Source organism: Lodderomyces beijingensis (genome assembly GCF_963989305.1).
Source record: "Lodderomyces beijingensis strain CBS 14171 genome assembly, chromosome: 3".
NCBI lineage: Eukaryota > Fungi > Ascomycota > Pichiomycetes > Serinales > Debaryomycetaceae > Lodderomyces > Lodderomyces beijingensis.
Window position 1 is genome coordinate 286,533 of NC_089972.1, and position 19,369 is coordinate 305,901.

At 47.6% G+C, this 19,369-nt stretch overlaps 7 protein-coding genes across 7 annotated transcripts; 4 read left to right on the plus strand and 3 right to left on the minus strand. All coding sequences in view use genetic code 12, as the record gives it.

Annotated features, from left to right (window-relative positions):
* Positions 1-379: 379 nt before the first annotated feature.
* Positions 380-8,686, plus strand: LODBEIA_P22390 (uncharacterized protein; the record flags this gene model as incomplete). Its single annotated transcript, XM_066972216.1, has 1 exon — positions 380-8,686. The coding sequence occupies one exon, from the start codon at positions 380-382 to the stop codon at positions 8,684-8,686; it is 8,307 nt and encodes a 2,768-aa protein (XP_066829177.1).
* A 406-nt stretch (positions 8,687-9,092) lies between these two features.
* LODBEIA_P22400 (uncharacterized protein) lies at positions 9,093-10,292 on the plus strand (the record flags this gene model as incomplete). Its single annotated transcript, XM_066972218.1, has 1 exon — positions 9,093-10,292. The coding sequence occupies one exon, from the start codon at positions 9,093-9,095 to the stop codon at positions 10,290-10,292; it is 1,200 nt and encodes a 399-aa protein (XP_066829178.1).
* A 43-nt stretch (positions 10,293-10,335) lies between these two features.
* On the minus strand, positions 10,336-12,255 carry LODBEIA_P22410 (uncharacterized protein; the record flags this gene model as incomplete). Its single annotated transcript, XM_066972219.1, has 1 exon — positions 10,336-12,255. One exon carries the CDS (start codon positions 12,253-12,255, stop codon positions 10,336-10,338), a length of 1,920 nt encoding a protein of 639 aa, XP_066829179.1.
* Positions 12,256-13,026: 771 nt separating this feature from the next.
* LODBEIA_P22420 (uncharacterized protein) lies at positions 13,027-14,856 on the plus strand (the record flags this gene model as incomplete). The annotated part of the gene is made up of 1 exon (XM_066972220.1): positions 13,027-14,856. The coding sequence occupies one exon, from the start codon at positions 13,027-13,029 to the stop codon at positions 14,854-14,856; it is 1,830 nt and encodes a 609-aa protein (XP_066829180.1).
* Positions 14,857-15,193: 337 nt separating this feature from the next.
* Positions 15,194-15,754, minus strand: LODBEIA_P22430 (40S ribosomal protein eS7; the record flags this gene model as incomplete). The annotated part of the gene is made up of 1 exon (XM_066972221.1): positions 15,194-15,754. One exon carries the CDS (start codon positions 15,752-15,754, stop codon positions 15,194-15,196), a length of 561 nt encoding a protein of 186 aa, XP_066829181.1.
* A 904-nt stretch (positions 15,755-16,658) lies between these two features.
* On the plus strand, positions 16,659-17,408 carry LODBEIA_P22440 (uncharacterized protein; the record flags this gene model as incomplete). Its single annotated transcript, XM_066972222.1, has 1 exon — positions 16,659-17,408. One exon carries the CDS (start codon positions 16,659-16,661, stop codon positions 17,406-17,408), a length of 750 nt encoding a protein of 249 aa, XP_066829182.1.
* A 500-nt stretch (positions 17,409-17,908) lies between these two features.
* Positions 17,909-18,532, minus strand: LODBEIA_P22450 (uncharacterized protein; the record flags this gene model as incomplete). Its single annotated transcript, XM_066972223.1, has 2 exons — positions 17,909-18,421; positions 18,518-18,532. The coding sequence occupies 2 exons, from the start codon at positions 18,530-18,532 to the stop codon at positions 17,909-17,911; spliced, it is 528 nt and encodes a 175-aa protein (XP_066829183.1).
* Positions 18,533-19,369: the final 837 nt, after the last annotated feature.

Genomic DNA, 19,369 nt, shown 5'->3' on the forward strand with positions numbered 1-19,369 from the left:
TTGCCAGCTACTTTTGAGTTTCTGCAGAACTGAGGCAGAGTGTAACACAAGGCTTGCCCTGGTTGATACAGCTGTTTCTTGCCTTTGTAGTCACGTGACAACGTAGGCCTCAGTCACGTGCCAGTGTCGCAGCACCACTTCTGAACACCAGACACTGCGCCGACACGACAATCGCACAGGTAAACAAAAAAACAAAAAAAAAATACCCACCGTCAAAAGTGAAAACTTTAGACACCAGGCGCATCTATACCAGACGGGATTCACTACACATATATTTGAAAGTGCTGCCACCACCCCCCAAAACCACCCCATATCCAGATGAGCAGTCTAAGTGACGATTAATCTACCCTGTCAACTGAACGTAGCTAGATTTCCCACCATGATTGAAATTCCAGATTTGGACGACCTAAATACTCAATCTGAGGAGCCTCGCGTGGGAGCAAGACCCCACGGCAAAGAGATCTCTATCCCCAACCTCGACGACTACTACGACGAGAGCCGAGACCCAGACCACTGGTACTACCAGCAGCAGCGGATTGACTCGCGCAGCTCCAAAAAAAATGCCGACGAGCAGCAGCAGCAGCTGCTGCTGCTACATAATCCGTCATTCACCCCCGACACCTCCTTGGATAGAGAACCACACATGCAAGAAGTGAGCCTCGAGCAAATCGAAACGGGCGGCAACCTCAGTCTCAGCAACAACCACTCGGGGCTATCTTTTGAGACCAGCGACTCAATTGCAATCAGTGCCCAGCAGCTCGACTATCACGCCCAAGCTTATCCCCAAGATGATGCTCAGGCTCACGATCCAGAAGAAACTCCAACAATGGCAACCGGGCTCACTTTTCTACCAAACGATTTGCACGAACACAACACCTCATTCAAGCTTCAGCAACCGCCTCCTCTCGCGAACCCCCGCAAAATCTTTGCCAAAAAAATGCAGGCCAACTTTGACACCCTCCCCGACAACAACACCCCGAGTCCGCGCGACGGCAGGTTCCTACTACTACATGCCAATCTGCTGGCATCGCCGTTATCCGCATTCCACCACTTGCACAACCCCACAGAACCTTCTCCGCAGCTCCCGCCGCCATTGTCATCAAACTCGTTGCAGAAAGTCACCAGCATAAACCCAGAAGACCACCAGGGCCTGGGCCTATCAAGAAGAAATCTCGCAACCTCCTTCAAAACCCCCGCGGAATATTCACTAAACATCATATTCACCCAGTTTGTCAGACACGCAGAACGCAAATTAAACGTTTTCCTCGAGCACTCGGTCAACGAGGAATCGTGCTTGTTCAAAATCTTTGCCGAGGGTGCCGACCCTCAATTCGACCGCATCGTATCCTCATTGGGCTACATTGCCCGCCGAAAACCAAAACCCGTTATCGACAGTGTCTTTACCTGGCGAAAATCAAAGAGCGAAGTAGCTGCTATGGCAGCTATCGAGCTTGAAAAAGCAGTTATCCTAGGCAAAACTAGCTCTGCAGCTGAATACCGTCCCGACCTGGCTCGCATGGCCACTACAGCAGCAATAGGAGCAACAGCAACAGCAACAGCAACAGCAACAGCAGCAACGTCACCTCCGGCAAAAGTGAAGCGCAGTTTGAGTTTGATGCGGAGTAAAAGCTTGTCCAAAATCGCCCATAAACGAAATCAGTCTTCTGCAGCAGCAGCCGCGGGAGCAGCTGGGGGCACAGGTTTGGCTCCATCACAATTTCAAGAAGCAAACAACAATAGCGAATACTTGAAAAAGAAGCAATTGCTAGAAGAGCAAATCGTAAATGCCCACCTCACCGCCATCAATGCCGAAAAAAAATCCCTCGTCTCGGTTTACATCTTGTGCCGCGTGTTGATCGAGGTGGTCAAACAAACACCCACCACCGTCATGGGCGAAGACTTGGGGGACAAGTTGGAGCAGATTGTATACACGCAACTCAAGACCACCGACCCGGCAACCACTAGCCAATCCATCATCCGAGCTGCCAATTGGACCTTGTTTGCCCAGCTACTAGGCATCATGTCGGAAAAGAGATTCTTGAGCGTGAGCGACCGCTTTGTCTTTGATCTTGAAAAACTCCCCGAGCGCATCAAGCAAGAAGACGAGCCGGGAATATACTTGCTCATCACGGGCATGAAATATCTCAAGTTGAACCACTATCCGCCGGAGCTATTTGAAGAAAGCAAGGAGTTTATCCAGATCCTTGCCAAGTTTTTTAGTCGAGCCTCCAACGAGGCCACCACCTACGCCTACTGCGACTGCATCTCGAGCTTGGTTCTCCCGTTGGCAAACGACTTGACGGCAGAGGCAAACGACCCCGGTTGGAACCAGGGAATTCAGAGTATATTCCAAAGAGCCATCCAGATGTGGGGCATGTTGGTTGGCTCCTCCGGCGGTGGCCCTGCTACTACTACTACTACTACTACCACTACCACTACTACCACTTTTGCTTCTGCTTCATCGTCATCACTTTTCAATTTGGGCAATCGGCTGTCATCGATGAGCAGTGGCTGGGCACATCTACTAAACCTCATCACGGCAATCTTGTCGGTATCGAGCAAAGAAGTATTCACTACGGCTTGGTACTCGGTGATTGAAGAAAACTCATTCAAACTAAAGCCCAAAATCGCCTTGGAGGACAAGAGGGCCTTCATCATATGCGTCAACCGATTGCTATGGGTTTACTTGTACAGGGCTCCCGAGTCTTTAAACTCGACAATCAAAAGACTAGACGAGTTTTTCAATCTCATCTTTTTCAACACTTTGTCTGCCGGTGGCGGAAACAAGAAAAACCACTGGCTAGTAAACGATGTCCACTTGTTGAGCTCCCTTGTGAGCTTGATACAAATTGTCGGGTATAGTCATCTCAACTATGTACTTGAGCAGGTTCTCGGTGCACTTCTCAAAAAGAGCTTCAACGGGTCTTCGTTGGAATCGTTGGAGACAACCACGGTGATTTTGGTGGTGCGGGCATACGTCGGGTTGATACTGGAACTCGAGAGCGACAACAAACCAGCTTTCCCTACCGTGGATATCTTTGATAACGATGCGGGCCAGGACTGCCATGGAGACTCGTTGGTCATTGACCACAAGTACAAAGCCAAGAACAAGACCAACATCATGTTGCACGAAGAATTGTGCCACAAATTCGCCGTCCTCTTGCGGTTACTCGATGCACAACACGGGTGTTCCCTCACTGGCGTCTTGAACTCAGCCGAGGCGTCTGCCAAGTCTCAATCCTCGTTTTCGTTCCACTTTAACCATGACTCAAACTCGAGAACTTCAAAAGAGCTTGAAGTGGAGCTCCTTGCGGCATTGATCAAATCGATACCGTACACGATGGTGCCTCCCACGGGCGAGATGCAAACTGCTAGCGTCTCGTTCAAGCAAATTGTCGAGTTGTTGACGAGAAACGCTGTGCACAGCGATATCAAAATTAGAACCGCGGCCATGCAAAGCTTGAGAACCTTGTGCAAACGGAAAAACCCCACCACTTTGCTCAACATCTATGCAAAGTACGCTTTCCAGTTGTCAGAAAAGACCGGCGCCACTTACAACTCCGTTTACCTAAACTCGCAAAACTTTATGAGTTTGTTGAAATTGTACACCCAGTTGCTTCAGACTTGGTACGACATGTTTGAAGAGTTTGAAAAGAGAAAATCTTCAAAAGCTGGCAACCCTTTGGCCCAAGAGGACGAGTTGATGAATCAGGATGTGCTAAATGACTTGTACCAGATCAATCACAAGAACCAGGATTTGTCAAACTTGCCAAACGTAAAGACAAACCCGGGTGACGAGCTAGAGTGGAAGACGATTGTTAACCTGGTTGAAGAAATCGAAGGTAATGGGCTTTTTTTTCTTTGCTCGCAGGACTCCCAAGTGAGGTCCTATGGCTTGTTTGTTCTCAACATTGTCGATAAATTCGATCAAGCAATCTACAACTTGACGGACCAAGAGGAGAAACCACCTCAGAACCACAAGATCCACTCGAGAAGCTCATCCAAGTTTGCTGCTGATGTAGGAACAAGAATAATCCATTTCTTGGAAAGCATCGACGTCAACGAAATCATCCGCCCATTCAAAAAGGAGTTGAGTGTACCTGAACGCAACAGGTTATCGAGACGCAAAACGGAACCCAGCTTGCTAACTAAGCTCGCGGGGTCGGATAACGGTATCGACGCGACAATTTGGTTGCGGATCTACCCTGCCGTTTTGCAGATGCTCTTTGAAAAATGCCCGATGCCCGTAGCCATGTGCCGCAGCATTGTATGCGTGTGTCTAGTGCAGATGCACGAGCTCATTGTTGAGTATTCCAACAGCTATAAATCCATCACGGGCTCGCTATTTTCATCCAAATCCACTCCCTTGGTGCCGCCCGAGATTCTCGTGAACCAGTGGCGGCTCTATTTGGTGTTTGCATGCACCTCGTTAACCACCACAAACGAGCAAAAGATTTCGTTCCCCAAGCAACCAACGCACGGGCGCAAGAAATCCTTGCAGATCTACATCCAGCATCAAAAAATCACCAGCGCCAAGTCCGTGTTTAGAATGGTGTTGCCCTTGTTGAAGTCGCAGCAGATGATGATCAGAGAAGCGGTGATTGTCGGCTTGACCCACATGAACATCAACATATTCAAGACTTTTTTGGAAAATATCCCCGAAGTGGTCAATGAGTGGAATCAAGACGTGCAGCAGCAAAAGAGATCCGATTTTGCTACTGCTGCTGCTACCGCTGACGACAGATTCCGCATCGAAGTGGTGCACATCTTGATGAACGCCACCGAGCATTTTGGACCCAACGATATCATATACGGCGACGACGAAGTGTTGAATGTCTTGGTCTCGATTGTAAAAAATGTGAAAAATTTCTTGACCTTAGATGACGTGCAAACCAACATCGACTACCAGGCCTTGCGCCGTTATTTCTGCGAGTTTTTGATCAATATGTTTTTAGGGCTCCAAAGCTCGTTAAAGCTAACATCGTGGTTCCCCTTTGAAGCGCGCATCTCGTGCTTCAACTTCTTGACGGAGTGGTGCGGGTACGGAAACGCCAGCCACATCACCGATGAACGGTACGCCGCGATTACAAACCGCATCAGCCGCGGCAAGGACAACACCTCGGCCATTGCCATCTTGGAGCTCGAGAGGAAAAAATTGCAATTGGCGGCGTTGAGGTGCATGGCCGTGTTGTGCTCGGGGAAAATCACGCTCACGATACCGGGGAACTTGGCAGTTGTCTCCTTTGATGTGCCGGTTTTGCTAGATTGGATCCATTCTTTGCTCGAGTCGGACCTTGAGAAAATGCAAGAAATTGGACTCTCTGCATTGCGAAACTTGCTCGAGAACAATTTTGAAAACGAAGAGATTCGAGCCGCGGTGATTAAAGAGAGCTATACTTATCAAAAATCGATGCCGACTTATTTCTGCACCTTTGTCGAAGTTTTCGTGGAAAAGGACCATCTGGATCAGGATTCCGTCCCTGATTATTTGGTGTTGTTGGCATGCGTTCTTTGCGCAAACGAAGTAGCGAGGGTCAGGCTGTCGGCAGTCAAGCTTTTGGAAGCACTTCGGATACGATTTGGAGGCGGCGCCAATTTGGCTGATTTCACCGAGACCATCAGTAGCGAAAGCTTGGTGATTAGAAGGAAAGCATTGGCAGACATTGCCAAGTCCATCGCCACGGGAGACCCCGGAAGGATATTCCAGAGATTGTCCCACTTGATGAGTTTCCATGGCGTCATTTCCGAATGCGATAGAAGGTTGCTATTTTTGATCTTGGAAATGTTTTTGCAAAACGTCACTTTGAAAGAAAGCAAAAATGAAAATGGTGGTGGTGGTGGTGGTTGTGGCGTGTCAAAGTTGAACTTGGACTCGGAAATGATCTTGAACAACTTGTACGAGTTCTCCATCCTTTATGAAACCACCAACTCGCACGACTTGGAAAAAGCTTGGACCACCATCGCCAACCGCAACGACAATTTCGACAAGATCCTCAATTACATAACAGAGACTTGTTTAGAGAAACGCAGCGCCTTCTTTGTCCAGAAATCGCGCCTGATCATCGATTACTTGGCCTTTTCGCATCCTCAGCCAGATTACGTATTGAACAAGCTTATGCAGAACCTTCAACCGAAGCTGATGATTCCGCCGCGTCCTTCGGGAATGAGTGCAATCGAAGTGACAGACATTTTCCCCTATGTTGCCAACTTGAGATCCCATTTCGACCGCGACGAAAAATCAACGGCGTTCTCGTTGGGCCAGATTTCCGTGGTGTTTCTAGTTGATTTGCTCACGGTGAAGGACTGCATCGACCAAGAAAAGCTTCCGAGATTGCTACATGTCTCGCTCACATTGTTGGACCACTACTTACCCATCATCAGAGAACTGGCGAGCAAACTTTTGGTCAATTTGATCCATTTCTTGGCAAATGGCAAACCAAAGCTGAAGGAAACTATCGCGTTGATCAAGAATAAGGATCGAACAAAGCAGTTGTGGGTATACGACGACTTGAACAATGATAAAAAGGGTGCCCAGACACCGCAGAACATGGTCACGTTGGTTAGAAGCTTGCTCCAAGTTTTTGCTCCTTCCAATCCCAATTTCCAAGACACGTGGAGTAGAATCGCGTTGACGTGGGGGACGACGTGCGCCGTGAGGCACAGCGCATGCAGATCTTTCCAGATCTTCAGGGTCCTCATTTCGTTCTTGGACATTGATGTGTTGAAAGCAATGTTTCACCGGTTGTCCAACACCATCTCGGACGAATCGGCCGACATCCAGGGCTTTGCAATGCAGATATTGATGACCTTGAACGCGATTGCAGCAGAAGTGGACTCGCAGAAATTGATTGATTTCCCTCAGATATTCTGGTCGAGTGTCGCGTGCTGGAGCACCATCCACGAGCAGGAGTTTCTTGAAGTCTTGTCCACGATGAACAAGTTTATCTCCAAGATTGATTTGAACGCCGAGGACACCATCGCGTGTCTCATATCCACCTTCCCGCCGAAATGGGAGGGCAAGTTTGAAGGGTTGCAGCAGATCGTTACGGCTGGTTTGAGGTCGTCGGCATCGTGGGAGCCAACGCTAAACTTCATGGACAAGTTGTTAAAACTCAAGGACTCGCAAATTGTCGGGATGGGAGACGCGAGAATCGTATCTGCGTTGGTGGCCAACTTACCGAGATTCTTGGACGCATTGGAGAAGAAAACTGTTGGGTCCGAAGTTGCCAGTGCCGCTGAAAGCATTAGTGTTCTTGCTGAAAATGGCAATAAACCGGCAATTGCCAAGATTCTTGTTTCATTTTCAAGGAACAAATTTAGATCCAAAAAAGATTTCCTAGTGCAGACGGTAGCCACGATGCGCAGCTCGTTTTTCCCAGAACATGAAGTGACCATACTCGTTTCGCTTTTGCAGATGCTTTCCAACACCACGCGTTCCTTCCGCAAACAAAACTTGATTCTTTTGAAAGCCATCATCCCTTTTATAAATTTCCGCAAGGAAGAATTTATCGGCGTGAGCGCCGATCTCATATCTCCGTTGTTGAGGTTGTTGACCACCGATGTTGCCGACCAGGCGTTGGAGGTCTTGGACGACGCCGAGATGATCTCAGGCTCGCAATTGGATGAAGACATTTTGCGAATGAGCTTGGGCAACACTTCCGTGCACAAAGAGTACGAAAACACGTCGACGTTGTTTGGCGTGCCTCTGGAAAGCGGATGGTCGGTGCCTGCGCCCACAGTCACGGCCACGAGGACCAGAAACAATGTGCACGCGGTGTTTTCCACTTGCGCCGCGGCCACTGAGCCCGAGCCCCAGAATGAAGAGATCCATTTCCACCTGGAAGACTACTATGGTCCCAATGGCGGCCTAACCGACGCTACAGAGTCGGTTTCAATGAGTGTTGAGGAGCCCGAGGTCTCGTTGAGCAATATGTGGGCTGCCCTTGACGACTTTGATAGTTTCTTCAACACGGAGAAACTCGCCAAGGCGGCAAAGCAACGGAACAAACTATCACAACCGCTGGTGCGCTCCGACGCAGACCAGTTGGCGCCTCAGCTGGTCACCGTTGAAGGTCTCCCCAGCGCGTATGACGGGAAAGTCTCGGCTATATTGAACAAGAACATGAACTCGAACCTGGTGTTTAGGAATAGTTATTTGGACTACTACATGGGAGCAGACAAGGAACATGCTACACCGGCGCCAATCATAAAGAGGTCATATATCCCATTTAGGAGCAAAAGTGTTGTGAAAAATAGGGAGAATGGCGCTACCCCTGGCCTGGCGTTCTCTCCCGCGCTTGAATCGCACCGGACGCCGCAATTGACCCCCACGTCGAACTTTTCGTTCATGACGCCCGTGGTGGGCACCAGGGCCACCTTTAGCAACGGACAAAGCAACGGCGTTGGGGTTGCCGAACCAATCTTGGAAAACAGCTCAAAGTTGGAAGGGATGCTTGGGACCAAGAAAAAGTCCAAGAAACCAGCCACCACCACCACCAACAACAACAACAACAACAACAACAAGGATTCTCCAAATTCTTCAAACACCAACGTGAGACCCGAGCTGGAGCTTTTGGAAACGCCCGTGAGTTTCATGGCTCTGTCGACTCCCGGTGAGCTCTTCCTGCCTACGCGACAGACACCCACACTTAACCCACCCAAGAGAAAGAAAAACACCAGACAGTGATTTAATGAAGTAATAAAAGTTTAATTTAAGACAGCAAAAGAGTGTTAATGTGTCGTATATGTACCCCGGAGTGTTCTCTAGCTGGATCCTCCTCCTTTACCGTTGACTCGTTTACTGATGGGCGCAAAACAAAAAAGCCCTTTCGTAACCGGACCTCTCAGGTATAATCGTCACCCCAGCCACACGAGCGGAATTGTGGGTGAAAAAGAAAAGCAAAGACAGTGAAAAAAAAAGGTCGTGAAGAGCTCTCTCTCGTGATGATGATGTAACTGAAAAAAAAAAAAGACCAACTTCCCACAATCCATTTTCCCCTTCTTCAATCAACATTGGTCACAAGACGTAATCCTCCAACAAAAAAAAGGAGTTAGGTACCTACCCTCGCATCTGTAGTAGTCATTAGTCAATTATGCCACCAAAGAAGAGCCAGCCATCCGACAAGAACAAAGCCAAGGCCAAGGCCAAGTCGGCCGAGGACAAGACCTTTGGGATGAAGAACAAGAACAAGTCGAAAAAAGTGCAGCAGCAGATCAACCAGATACAGAGCGGAGTCGACGGGGGTCTAGCCAAGAGGAAAGAAGCCGAGGCCAAACGGAAAGCAGAGGAGAAGAAAGCCGCCGAGGAGGCCAAGAGGGAAGCGGCCAAACTCTTTGGCATCCAGCAGCAGAAAGTGCCATTTGGCGTTGACCCCAAGTCCATCCTATGTGAGTTTTTCAAACAGGGGTTATGTAACAAGGGCAACAAGTGTAAATTCAGCCACGATCCCAATGTCGGCCGGAAGGACGCCAAGAAGGACTTGTACACCGACGCGAGAGAGGAGAAGGAGCAGGACACCATGGACAATTGGGACGAGGAGAAGTTGCGCTCGGTCATCTTGTCGAAACACGGGAATCCCAAGACCACCACGGACAAAGTGTGCAAGCACTTTATCGAGGCTGTCGAGAATGGCAAATACGGGTGGTTTTGGGTCTGTCCCAATGGTGGTAACGAGTGCAAATACAAGCATTCCTTGCCACCGGGCTTTGTATTGAAGACAAAGGAGCAAAAGAAGTTGGAGAAGCTCGCGGCTGAGAACGAGCCCAAGATCTCACTTGAAGAGTTTTTGGAGTTGGAAAGAAGCAAGATGGACAAGACCCATTTCACTCCCATCACAGCGGCATCGTTCAAAAAATGGAAAATCGAGCAACGGTCCAAAAGGGAGTCGCAACGGAAGGAAGCCGATAAGAAATCAAGGAGACCTCTCACTGGTAGAGAAGTCATCTTGGAGAAGTTCTCAGACAAGTACTTCACGGAAGACGACGACAATGAAGGCAACGGCGACTCGTGGGACTTGTCGCAGTTCAAAACAGAGGCAACGGAGGACGATGCCAACATTAAGGATTACGGTGATGGTTCCAATGCCCAGGAATACTATCAGGAGGAAAGCAACGAGGCGAAGGATGAGCAAAGTGGCGAAATCGAGCAGGCCAGCGTTAATGGAGATGTGCAACAGGAACAGGAAGAAGATTCACAAGATAACCATTCAAACGGAGATGTAATTCGAGATAGCGGAGACGCCGAGCTAACTAATGGCAAAGCCAGCGGCAATCTAGCGCCGGTGACTACTTAGAAGAACAATATTAATTTTAATTTTTTTTTTTTTTCATTTCACACTAGTTAACTCTCAATATTTCTTCAATGTGCGCAGAACTGTCACTGAAAAACTCCGCGTCGGTATCCATGAAAATGTTAATCTTGGTGTTGGTGTTCTTCAATGCATGTATAGCGATGATGATTCTTCTAATCCATTGCGCGCCCTTTTTATCCGTCTCCTCCAAATCCATAAACCCCGGCGAGTTGCAAATCTCATCCAACTCATCTTCATAGCTCTGTTCCATCCGTGGCCGCATCATCGACGATCGAGGACGACGCGGTGGTAAAGGAGGTAGGTTTTCTCCTTCCATCCAATGGCCGTCGGAGGCAATGTTGGAAGACGAGGGTCTCGACCCATTGGGGATCTCGACCGAGTTAGCGAGATCAGAGACCAATGACGGGGTGGGCAGTCCTAGCTTTCCGTCAAGCGATGGGCTGCGGAGACTCATGGGCTTTTTGGGCACCATTGGCGGTGCTTTTCTCTTGGGCTTGACTGCTGGCCCGTCCAAGTCTATTAGATTTTGCATGATTTCCCGTTCCGGCTCGGCGGAGTTTGTTTCCAAATCGGGCGCAATCGCAACAGGGGCGTTATTAGCCACTGCTGTTGTGGTGTTGTTGTCGGTGTTGTCGGTGTTAGTGTTGCTAGTGGCATTGCTAGCCATTGTAGCTGCCATTCTCTTCTTAGCAATGAGCCGCATCAACTCCTTATATATCCGTTGATCATCGTCATCGGAAAATGAATTCTCCACGTACCGGATATTTATCGACAAGACTTGATTTGGGAAAGCGCGGGCTAGGTCAACGTATGCCTCCAAATCTTGCTCGCCCGAGTCACCAATGCAAATGAACTTTTTCTCGGGGAAATCCTCGAGGATTCTGTTTAAAGCTCTTTTCTTGCGCGATTGGGACGGCTCTAGCAATGACGAGATGATATTTCCGACCCATTTCTTCAAATGGATCGACCCGCTGGGCAAACCCACAAGCTTGAAATACAAGTTTATCGAGTTGAACAACTGCCATGGTGAGTTGGAAACGTAAAAGAAATTGACGTCTTTCCTCTTGTAAAGCAGAGCGTACCAATTGACTATGGGCGGGATATTCCAAGTTTCAAAATCCTCCACCAACAAGTTCCGGAGCATTAGTCGTTTATCGCCAGTGACGCCGGTGATCTTGACGGTATCGTCAATGTCACTAATCACCCCCAACCCCGTGCTTGGGTAGATCATGACATCTTGGAATGCAAACACCGTTTCCGCCATGGTTGAACTCGCCAGCACCACCGAGGGCTTATAGTCAACTTCAATGGTGGTTGCAAAATGGCCCGTTTCGTCTGTGAAGATGTAGGCGTCGTTGATCCTCGCAACGCTACTCTCGGAGCCAACACTGATCCTCAACTGCGTATTCGGGATCGACTTGGCGAAAAATGCCGCAATCCGTTCCTTCATCTTATCTTCCGAGTTTGGTGAGCCCTCAATCAGCACAAATGAGCTTTGGTCCGACTCCGATGAGCCAATTGACTCGGCATCGGCATCGGAAGCCAGCGGCAGGTTAGGGTTGAACACTTCTTGGTTCAAGCTGGAGTCATGCTCCAACCTCTCAATCTCCTGGTTGGCAAATTGGCCATCCTTCTGTCTCATGGATTTGCGAATCACGGTAAGAATCATGCGGTTTCTTCGGTTATTTAGCAGTCCGGGAGCCGAAACCCATCCTGCCACGTCGACATAGTACTTGTTGTTTCTTTGTCGAGTGTACGTTGGGAAGAGTTGGATCGACGTGTCCTTGGGTAGTACCACCCTGCCATCATCATCACAAATTTCCCCCGGGTTGGTGAATGCTCTTGATGCCCCCGCGGCTAGCGACGATACCGATGTGGTGATCTTGGGTATATAGTTGTCTCTTGTAGTCTTAGCTAGGCCCAAGAGGCGCTGTCTTCGGGACATTGGTTGCTGGTTTGACATTCATTCAAAAGTAGTCCGGTTTTTGGCAGAAGCAGTAATAAATCCAAGTTTATCGGAGTTTCAAAAAAATTCAGCAGTAGATCAGAACCAAATCTTTACAAGTAATTGCAAAATAACGACAGCTATACTACTGACAGCAACAAGAAGAACCAACTGGGGGGGTGGAGGTGTTCAAGACGTAGCAAGAGAGTCGTGATAGTAGTACTGGCAAACAGAGAGAGGGCGTGAGGAAGCGGAGAAAAGGGGCAATCGATGGTGAACTGTATCGTGGAAATATGAGCGTCCTCATAACCGCATCGTACTGGGCTGTCAAAGGGAATGGATTCAACTCTCAACTTCATTCAAACTCGCCCGTGAGCCGAGCTGGACTTCTAGTCAGAGTATCACGAGCCGTGTGTGTGTATGTGTCTGCCAAATAACGGAGTTCTTTTCTCTACAAATTCCACCCAAGAACGTGTTGATTGAAGCAGGAAACATTCGTAAATTTCGGATAAGAGACTTTAATTGCAGTTCGAGGGGGAGAAGGCGCAATCTTCGACCTCTTTCTCGTAATCTCGTGGTTGTTGGTGGTGGATGACTTGAGTGGCAGTCCCCGGCTCGGTCTCGCTTATAATTACACCACTTTGGTTGGAGAAAGCGCACTCCAAACTGAATATCATGAAGATCCATCTCAACATCACCACCACCAAGACCTGGTACTCCAACTCGAGTCTCAGAAGGAAAAAGGGAATAAATAGACTATACTAAAGTTCCATGTCGCTAGAAGAGCTATCTATTGGGAACGAGCTCAAGGACTCATATAAAATCACCTCACAATGGGTCAAAAATGGTATCAATTGGTTAGGTGATATCGACGAGTTCTATCGTGAACGGGCCGCTATAGAGAAGGACTACTCCTCCAAGCTACGAGACCTTACCAAGAGATATTTCGAAAGAAAGGCAAAACTCTCCTCGAATCTTTCCGTTGGTGACGAGCCCCAGATCACGCCAGGCTCACTAGAGAGTGCCTCGGTTGTGTTATGGAACGATGTTCTAACTCAAACAGAAGCCATTGCCGAGGAAAAATCCAAGTTTAGTCTCGAGTTGCAGTCGAAAGTAGGGGAGAACCTCGTGAGTTTAAGAAACAAGTGCGACCGTCTCGAGAAGCAAATTGGCGGAATCAATGATTTCTTGAATAGCGAAAAGAAAAAAGTCGAGGAGGATGTTGCCAAGTCCAAGAAACAGTACGATGCCTTGTGTCAGGCAACAGAGACGGCACGGGATAAAAATCAGAAATCTCCTAGCGACAAGCACGAGCGGAAAGTGCAGGAGAAGCAAGTCGCCATGAACAATGGCAAGAACGAGTATCTAATAAAGATCAACATTGCCAATCGGTTGAAAGATAAATATTACTACCAGGACATTCCTGAAATAATGGACTACTTACAGGAGCTAAACGAAGACAGAGTTGCCTTGTTGAACAAGCTATTGACAAACGCGTGCATTATAGAGCGAAACTCGCTTGACCGTGTCAAGGAGAAGCTACACAATGTAGACAAGACCGCCGTGCAAAATAATCCGAAATTGGATGTGGCCATGTTTATCAAACACAATGCCATTGCCTGGCAAGAGCCGCAAGATTTCTACTTTGTACCATGTTCGTTCTGGCACGACGATGAAAGCTTGATAATCAAGGAACCAGAACTCACGGAATTGAGGAAACGCTTACAGATTGCTTCGAACGAGTATAGAAATTTCGAACTGTCCTGTCTTGACATTAAGCAGTCTCTCGAGGAGAGCACAGCTCAGCGCAAGAAAGACGACAAGGACAGCATCACTTTGAAATTCGACAGCAACCTACAAAACTCGTTGCAGATTTTAAGTCGCTTCATGAAAGAGGATAGCAGTCGAATCAAGAACGAAGTTGAAATTGAAATCATCCAGAACTTTGCCGGTGACCAGGACTTGCGTTATGTGGCGCCCGCAGCGGAGAAGAAATCAAGATTTGGGTTCCTAAAGAGCAAATCCAGGACTGGCACTGCCACTGATCTTTCTGACGCAAATGCAGACGCGCATTCAATCAAAACTGCAAACACCTCGACTTCACTTGGCAGCAACATTTTCAGCCTCCGAAGAAATAAAAGCACGGCAACAAACGGATCAAGGGGCGGTGCAGCTGGAACCGGAAATGGAACTACGGCTAGGGCCATATACCCTTACACGGCAGCCGGTGAGGACGAAACAGGCTTGGCTGCGGGAGACGAAATGACCGTTGTTGAAGCCGACGATGGGTCAGGGTGGACGTTGGTCAATGGTCCCCTGGGACAAGGTCTTGTGCCTACATCCTATATTGAAATCATCAGCACTGCACCGCCAGCGGGCAAACTGGCGCCTCCTGCCGTGGCGCCGAAAAGAGGAGCGAAAAGAGTGCAATATTTGGAAGCCTTGTACGATTACGAGGCCGATGGTGACGATGAGTTGACGATACAGGCTGGTGACAGAATCATTCTTGTTCAAGATGACACAGAAGGGAACGGCTGGACCGAGGGCGAGTTGAATGGTGAAAAGGGTATGTTCCCTACTAGTTACGTGAAGAAAGTGTGAAGCCTCAGCCAACTACAATTTTTGTTCCTCTATGTGTGTGTGTGTCTATCTCTCTCTCTCCGTCTCTTTCTCTATCTATCTCTACGACTAGACGAACTACTAGACCAAACATCCCTCCAGCCCAACTACAATCCATTCAATGACCAAAATATTGTACACTTTTTTTATTATTATATATTAACAGAATATAACAACCGTATGATGACCTTGAGCAGGCAGATGTGCCCCTCACCTCTCACCTGTCACCTGGCACCCAGCTCTTCTTCTTCTTTTTCTTCCCGACCCAGAAAAGAAAAGGAAAAAAAAAAAAACAACGACAACGACAACGACAACGCAATTAGTGGATTTCACCTGGAATCTCAAAAACAACCTGCTTACCGGTCAATTTTGAGTATAATTGTTGAAATGAGTCCAATTTGTAGTCGATAGCAGTTGAGTCCTTGGAGTCCAACAACACTTTTTGGATCTTGTTACCACCAACCAAGTATCTGACTCTCTTTCCGACAATTTCAGTTGGGAACACCAAGTCCTCCAAGATCTTGTCGTGAACAGCAGTCAAGGTTCTGGATCTTGGTCTCTTTTGTTGTTTTCTAGCTTTTCTGGATGGCTTAGGGAGGATTCTTCTTTCAGCCAAAAAGACAACGTGTCTGTCTGGGAACTTCTTCTCCAATTCTCTGGTCAATCTAGTTTGGACTTTTCTGTATCCCGATAAGGATGGTGGTGGAACAAAGACAGCCAAGGCCTTCTTGCCTCCGGCAACATCGATTTCCTTTATGGATTTGAATTGCAAGGGACGCAAGTCAGCTTTTAAGTCTGATTGGCTTTCCAAGTCAACGAAAGCTTGGGCAACTTTCAATTCCAACTCGGTGGGGTTTTCACTTATGATCTTTGATGCCATCTTTTGCTGGTTTGTCAAGCTGTGTATGTGACGATGTCTATTGGTGTGCAAAAGCTTCGCTAGATCCTCACTGGAGGTTTGGAAATTTTGTCTAAGCTCGCTGTATAGGTTTTTTTCTTCCTCCCGTGCTCTCTCCCCACCACCAATTCGCGGTGCAGTTAGAGCGGTGCACGTGATGCTCTTCTCGATTCTGCGTCCTGAAAAATAAGGAGGTCTCTAGCCCTATTCGGCACGTGACAGTGATTGGACTGTATAAGAATGATGTGTTGTGTGCACGTGATATACACCCGTGTAATAAGTAGAGGCTTCCCCGTGGTTCTCACTCGTTCCTGATGAGAGGGCTTATCTGCAACAAGACGACACAGATGGTGAAATACTTTACAACAAAAGGAATAGCGTCTCGGTCGCCATCATTACCCTTGCTTCAAGTTGAGAAGAACCTTGCGTCCCGTTCCTTCCTCCAAGTTGAGAAGAACCTTGCGTCCCGTTCCTTCCTCCTCCGTTCCTTCATTATTGAGGTAAAAAATCTCTAGAATCTTTTTAGCACATTTGCACGGTGAGAAAGACAGGTCTCTGACGGTTCAGCAAAGCAAGTCAATAGCGATCAGTTAGAGTTGATTTCTCCGTTGCTTTGTCTTGGATGTAGAGCTGATTGGTACTGTCGGTCAAGGTGATGTAAAAGCGCAACCTTACGGTAGGATCGATCGGTCGGAGACAACCGGAAAAAATTATCCGAGACCTTAGCAGTAGTAGCAGTAGTGGTACAGTAGCATCTGAGTGAGAGCTTCAAATGCTTTGCTTGCTTGCCCCACGAGTTTCACGAACCTTAACTGCAACCCCGTTCTTAGGTCATCTCACCAGACGAGCCGCACTTTGCAGGATCCCCGTACTCCCCTACTCTACTATGTCACAGGTAGAAGCAGCCAAAAAGCTCGCAGCGTACAGAGCAGTAGACGAGAACCTTCCTCCAAACGCCAAAGTCGTTGGCATTGGGTCAGGGTCCACGGTGGTCTACGTTGCTGAGCGAATTGGCCAGCTTCCCAACAAGGACGACTTCATATGCATCTCGACCGGTTTCCAATCCAAGCAATTGATCATTGCCAACGGCTTGCGCTTGGGCCAAATTGAGCAGCATCCAGATATAGACATCGCGTTCGATGGCGCAGATGAAGTAGACCCGCAATTGAATCTAATCAAAGGTGGCGGTGCTTGTCTTTTCCAGGAGAAACTCGTTGCCAGCGCATCGAAAAAATTGATCATTGTTGCTGATTTCAGAAAGCAGTCGAAGCACTTGGGAGAACATTGGCATCAAGGTGTGCCCATTGAAGTCGTGCCAATTGCATTCACAAAGGTGATCAATGAGTTGAAAAAAATGGGTGCCAAGAACGTCGACTTGAGACAAGGTGGCAAGGCTAAAGCGGGGCCCGTTATAACCGACAACAACAACTTCTTGTTGGACGCAGATTTCGGCATAATTGAAAACCCCAGAGAGCTTCATTTGAAGTTGAAGGAGTTGGTCGGCGTGGTTGACACCGGGTTGTTTACTGGTATTACTGAGAAAGTTTACTTTGGTGAAGAGACTGGCGAGGTTACAACTTGGAAAGGCGAGGTCATTGGAACTGCCTCGGAAGAAGTGATTGAAGAATCAAAGTAAATCCGACACCGCTGCGTTTACTTAGTGAAGTGTATGGACACTTTTTCTCTTGACAAAAGAGTTTACCCATAGCCTAGCTTGATCTACAGGAAAGAGAAGTATGTAAAGAAGGATAGAGCTGTACTGCTTGACAGCTTCATGTAGAGACAACAGCAACTTCCTCGCAATGTTGCAAATCAAACATCATGACGACGAATATCATGGCACGCGCAAGTCATGTGATCTACAAAAATTGGTTGTGCACACGGGGGACGCGTGAACCGTGAACCGTGAACCCTGGGGTCCAACTCGTCATCTAATTGTTGGACTTTTACGCTCTCCATTTCAGGGTCTTCAGTGTGTCACGCCATTATGATTCAATCTAATATATATATTCTACCTGTAGATAATCAATGAATGTCATATAAACGGGGGTGGAAGGGGGGGAGAGAGTTTCCAATTTTATCTTCAAAATTAATCACACACAAGTCCCTCTTTGTTTCTGTCTCCCGTTCGGTCTCTTACTTTGAATGTGAGGAGATCCAGTTCAAAGTCTCCACTAGACCTGTACCATCAATGGCAATAGTTGGAATAACCGACCAAGTATGGTCACCACTCAATTTATTCAAGTCAAATTTTTCAATCAAATTCTTGGGCTTGACAGCGCCTTCGACATCTTGCTTGTTGGCCAACACCACCAAAAGACAGTTGCTCAACTCCTTATCAGATATGATTCTATAAAGCTCCTGCTTCGATTCCTCGAGTCTCTTCTCATCGCTCGAGTCAACGACATAGATGAGTGCATTTGTGCCGGTGAAGTAATGCCTCCACAATGGTCTGATTCTCTCTTGTCCACCGCAGTCCCACACGGCAAAGGATACATTCTTGTGCTTGACTGTCTCGACGTTGAACCCCACAGTGGGCACCGTCTTGGAAGTCTTTCCCAATTTGAGCTTGTAAAGAATCGTGGTCTTGCCAGCATTATCTAGCCCCAACATGAGGATCCTCATTTCTCGGTTTTTGAATAGTTTCGACTACAGCAATGAAAAAAAGAAAACGAATAGTGTTAGTAACTTCTATCGGAGCCTGAGCCAGCGCATTTTTCCAATGAAACTATCTGCGATACATACAATAAGCGAGCCCATCTTGAGTATGTGTGTGTTTTATCAAGGGCTTTATTCACTTGGGGTAGGAATTTCAAAAGTCGTCTTGTTGCGATGGCGGGGAAGACAGGAACAGGGTCAGTGGGGCAGGGTCAAGGTCAGGGTAGTTGGGGTCAACGAATGTACGGAGATTTCAGGTTTCTTCAACAAACCGTGTAATTTCTCGTACGCGTATTTTTTTCCCCTTTGTTTCTTATCAAATTTTTCCTTTTCCTCTTTTTTAAATTAACCGAAACAGAACAAGAACATGAACATGAACAGCTTCTTGGTTCCACCAGAGTTAATGCACTGAGTTAGCTCCACTCTCCGCGTTACTCAGAAGATATATCTCGGTTCCTGACAAATTTTTGAAATTTTTGGGAAACGTTTTTGACTCACACCCACCGCTAGTTGTGATATCAGTGCTGTCCATCGTCAACTTGTCCAGCCTCACGCTCCAGTTGCATAACTAGGTCGGTTCACGATGCGGGTGAGCTACGGCCACAGTAGTGCGATGCGTCGTCTAACTTAGCGCGGCTAATTCTCTCGTCACAATTGATCCACGTTTAGATAACCCCGTTTCTATCTTTTTTTGACTACAGATGTCTCTTTAGTCTGGCGGGGCCTGTCCTCATCTAGCTCCAACTGTCTAAGCTTTTAGCGGCAAAGAAGGGGACCTAATGCTCAAATTTTTCAAAAAAGTAAAATATTCATTCATTCCATACTAAAGAAGATAAAAAAAACCGAAATTATGTGTGTTTGTTTGAGGGGGGTATACCTGTATTACTTAGAAGGTGGGTTGATCATCGAGACCATCAGCAACTTAAAACTCGAGATTAA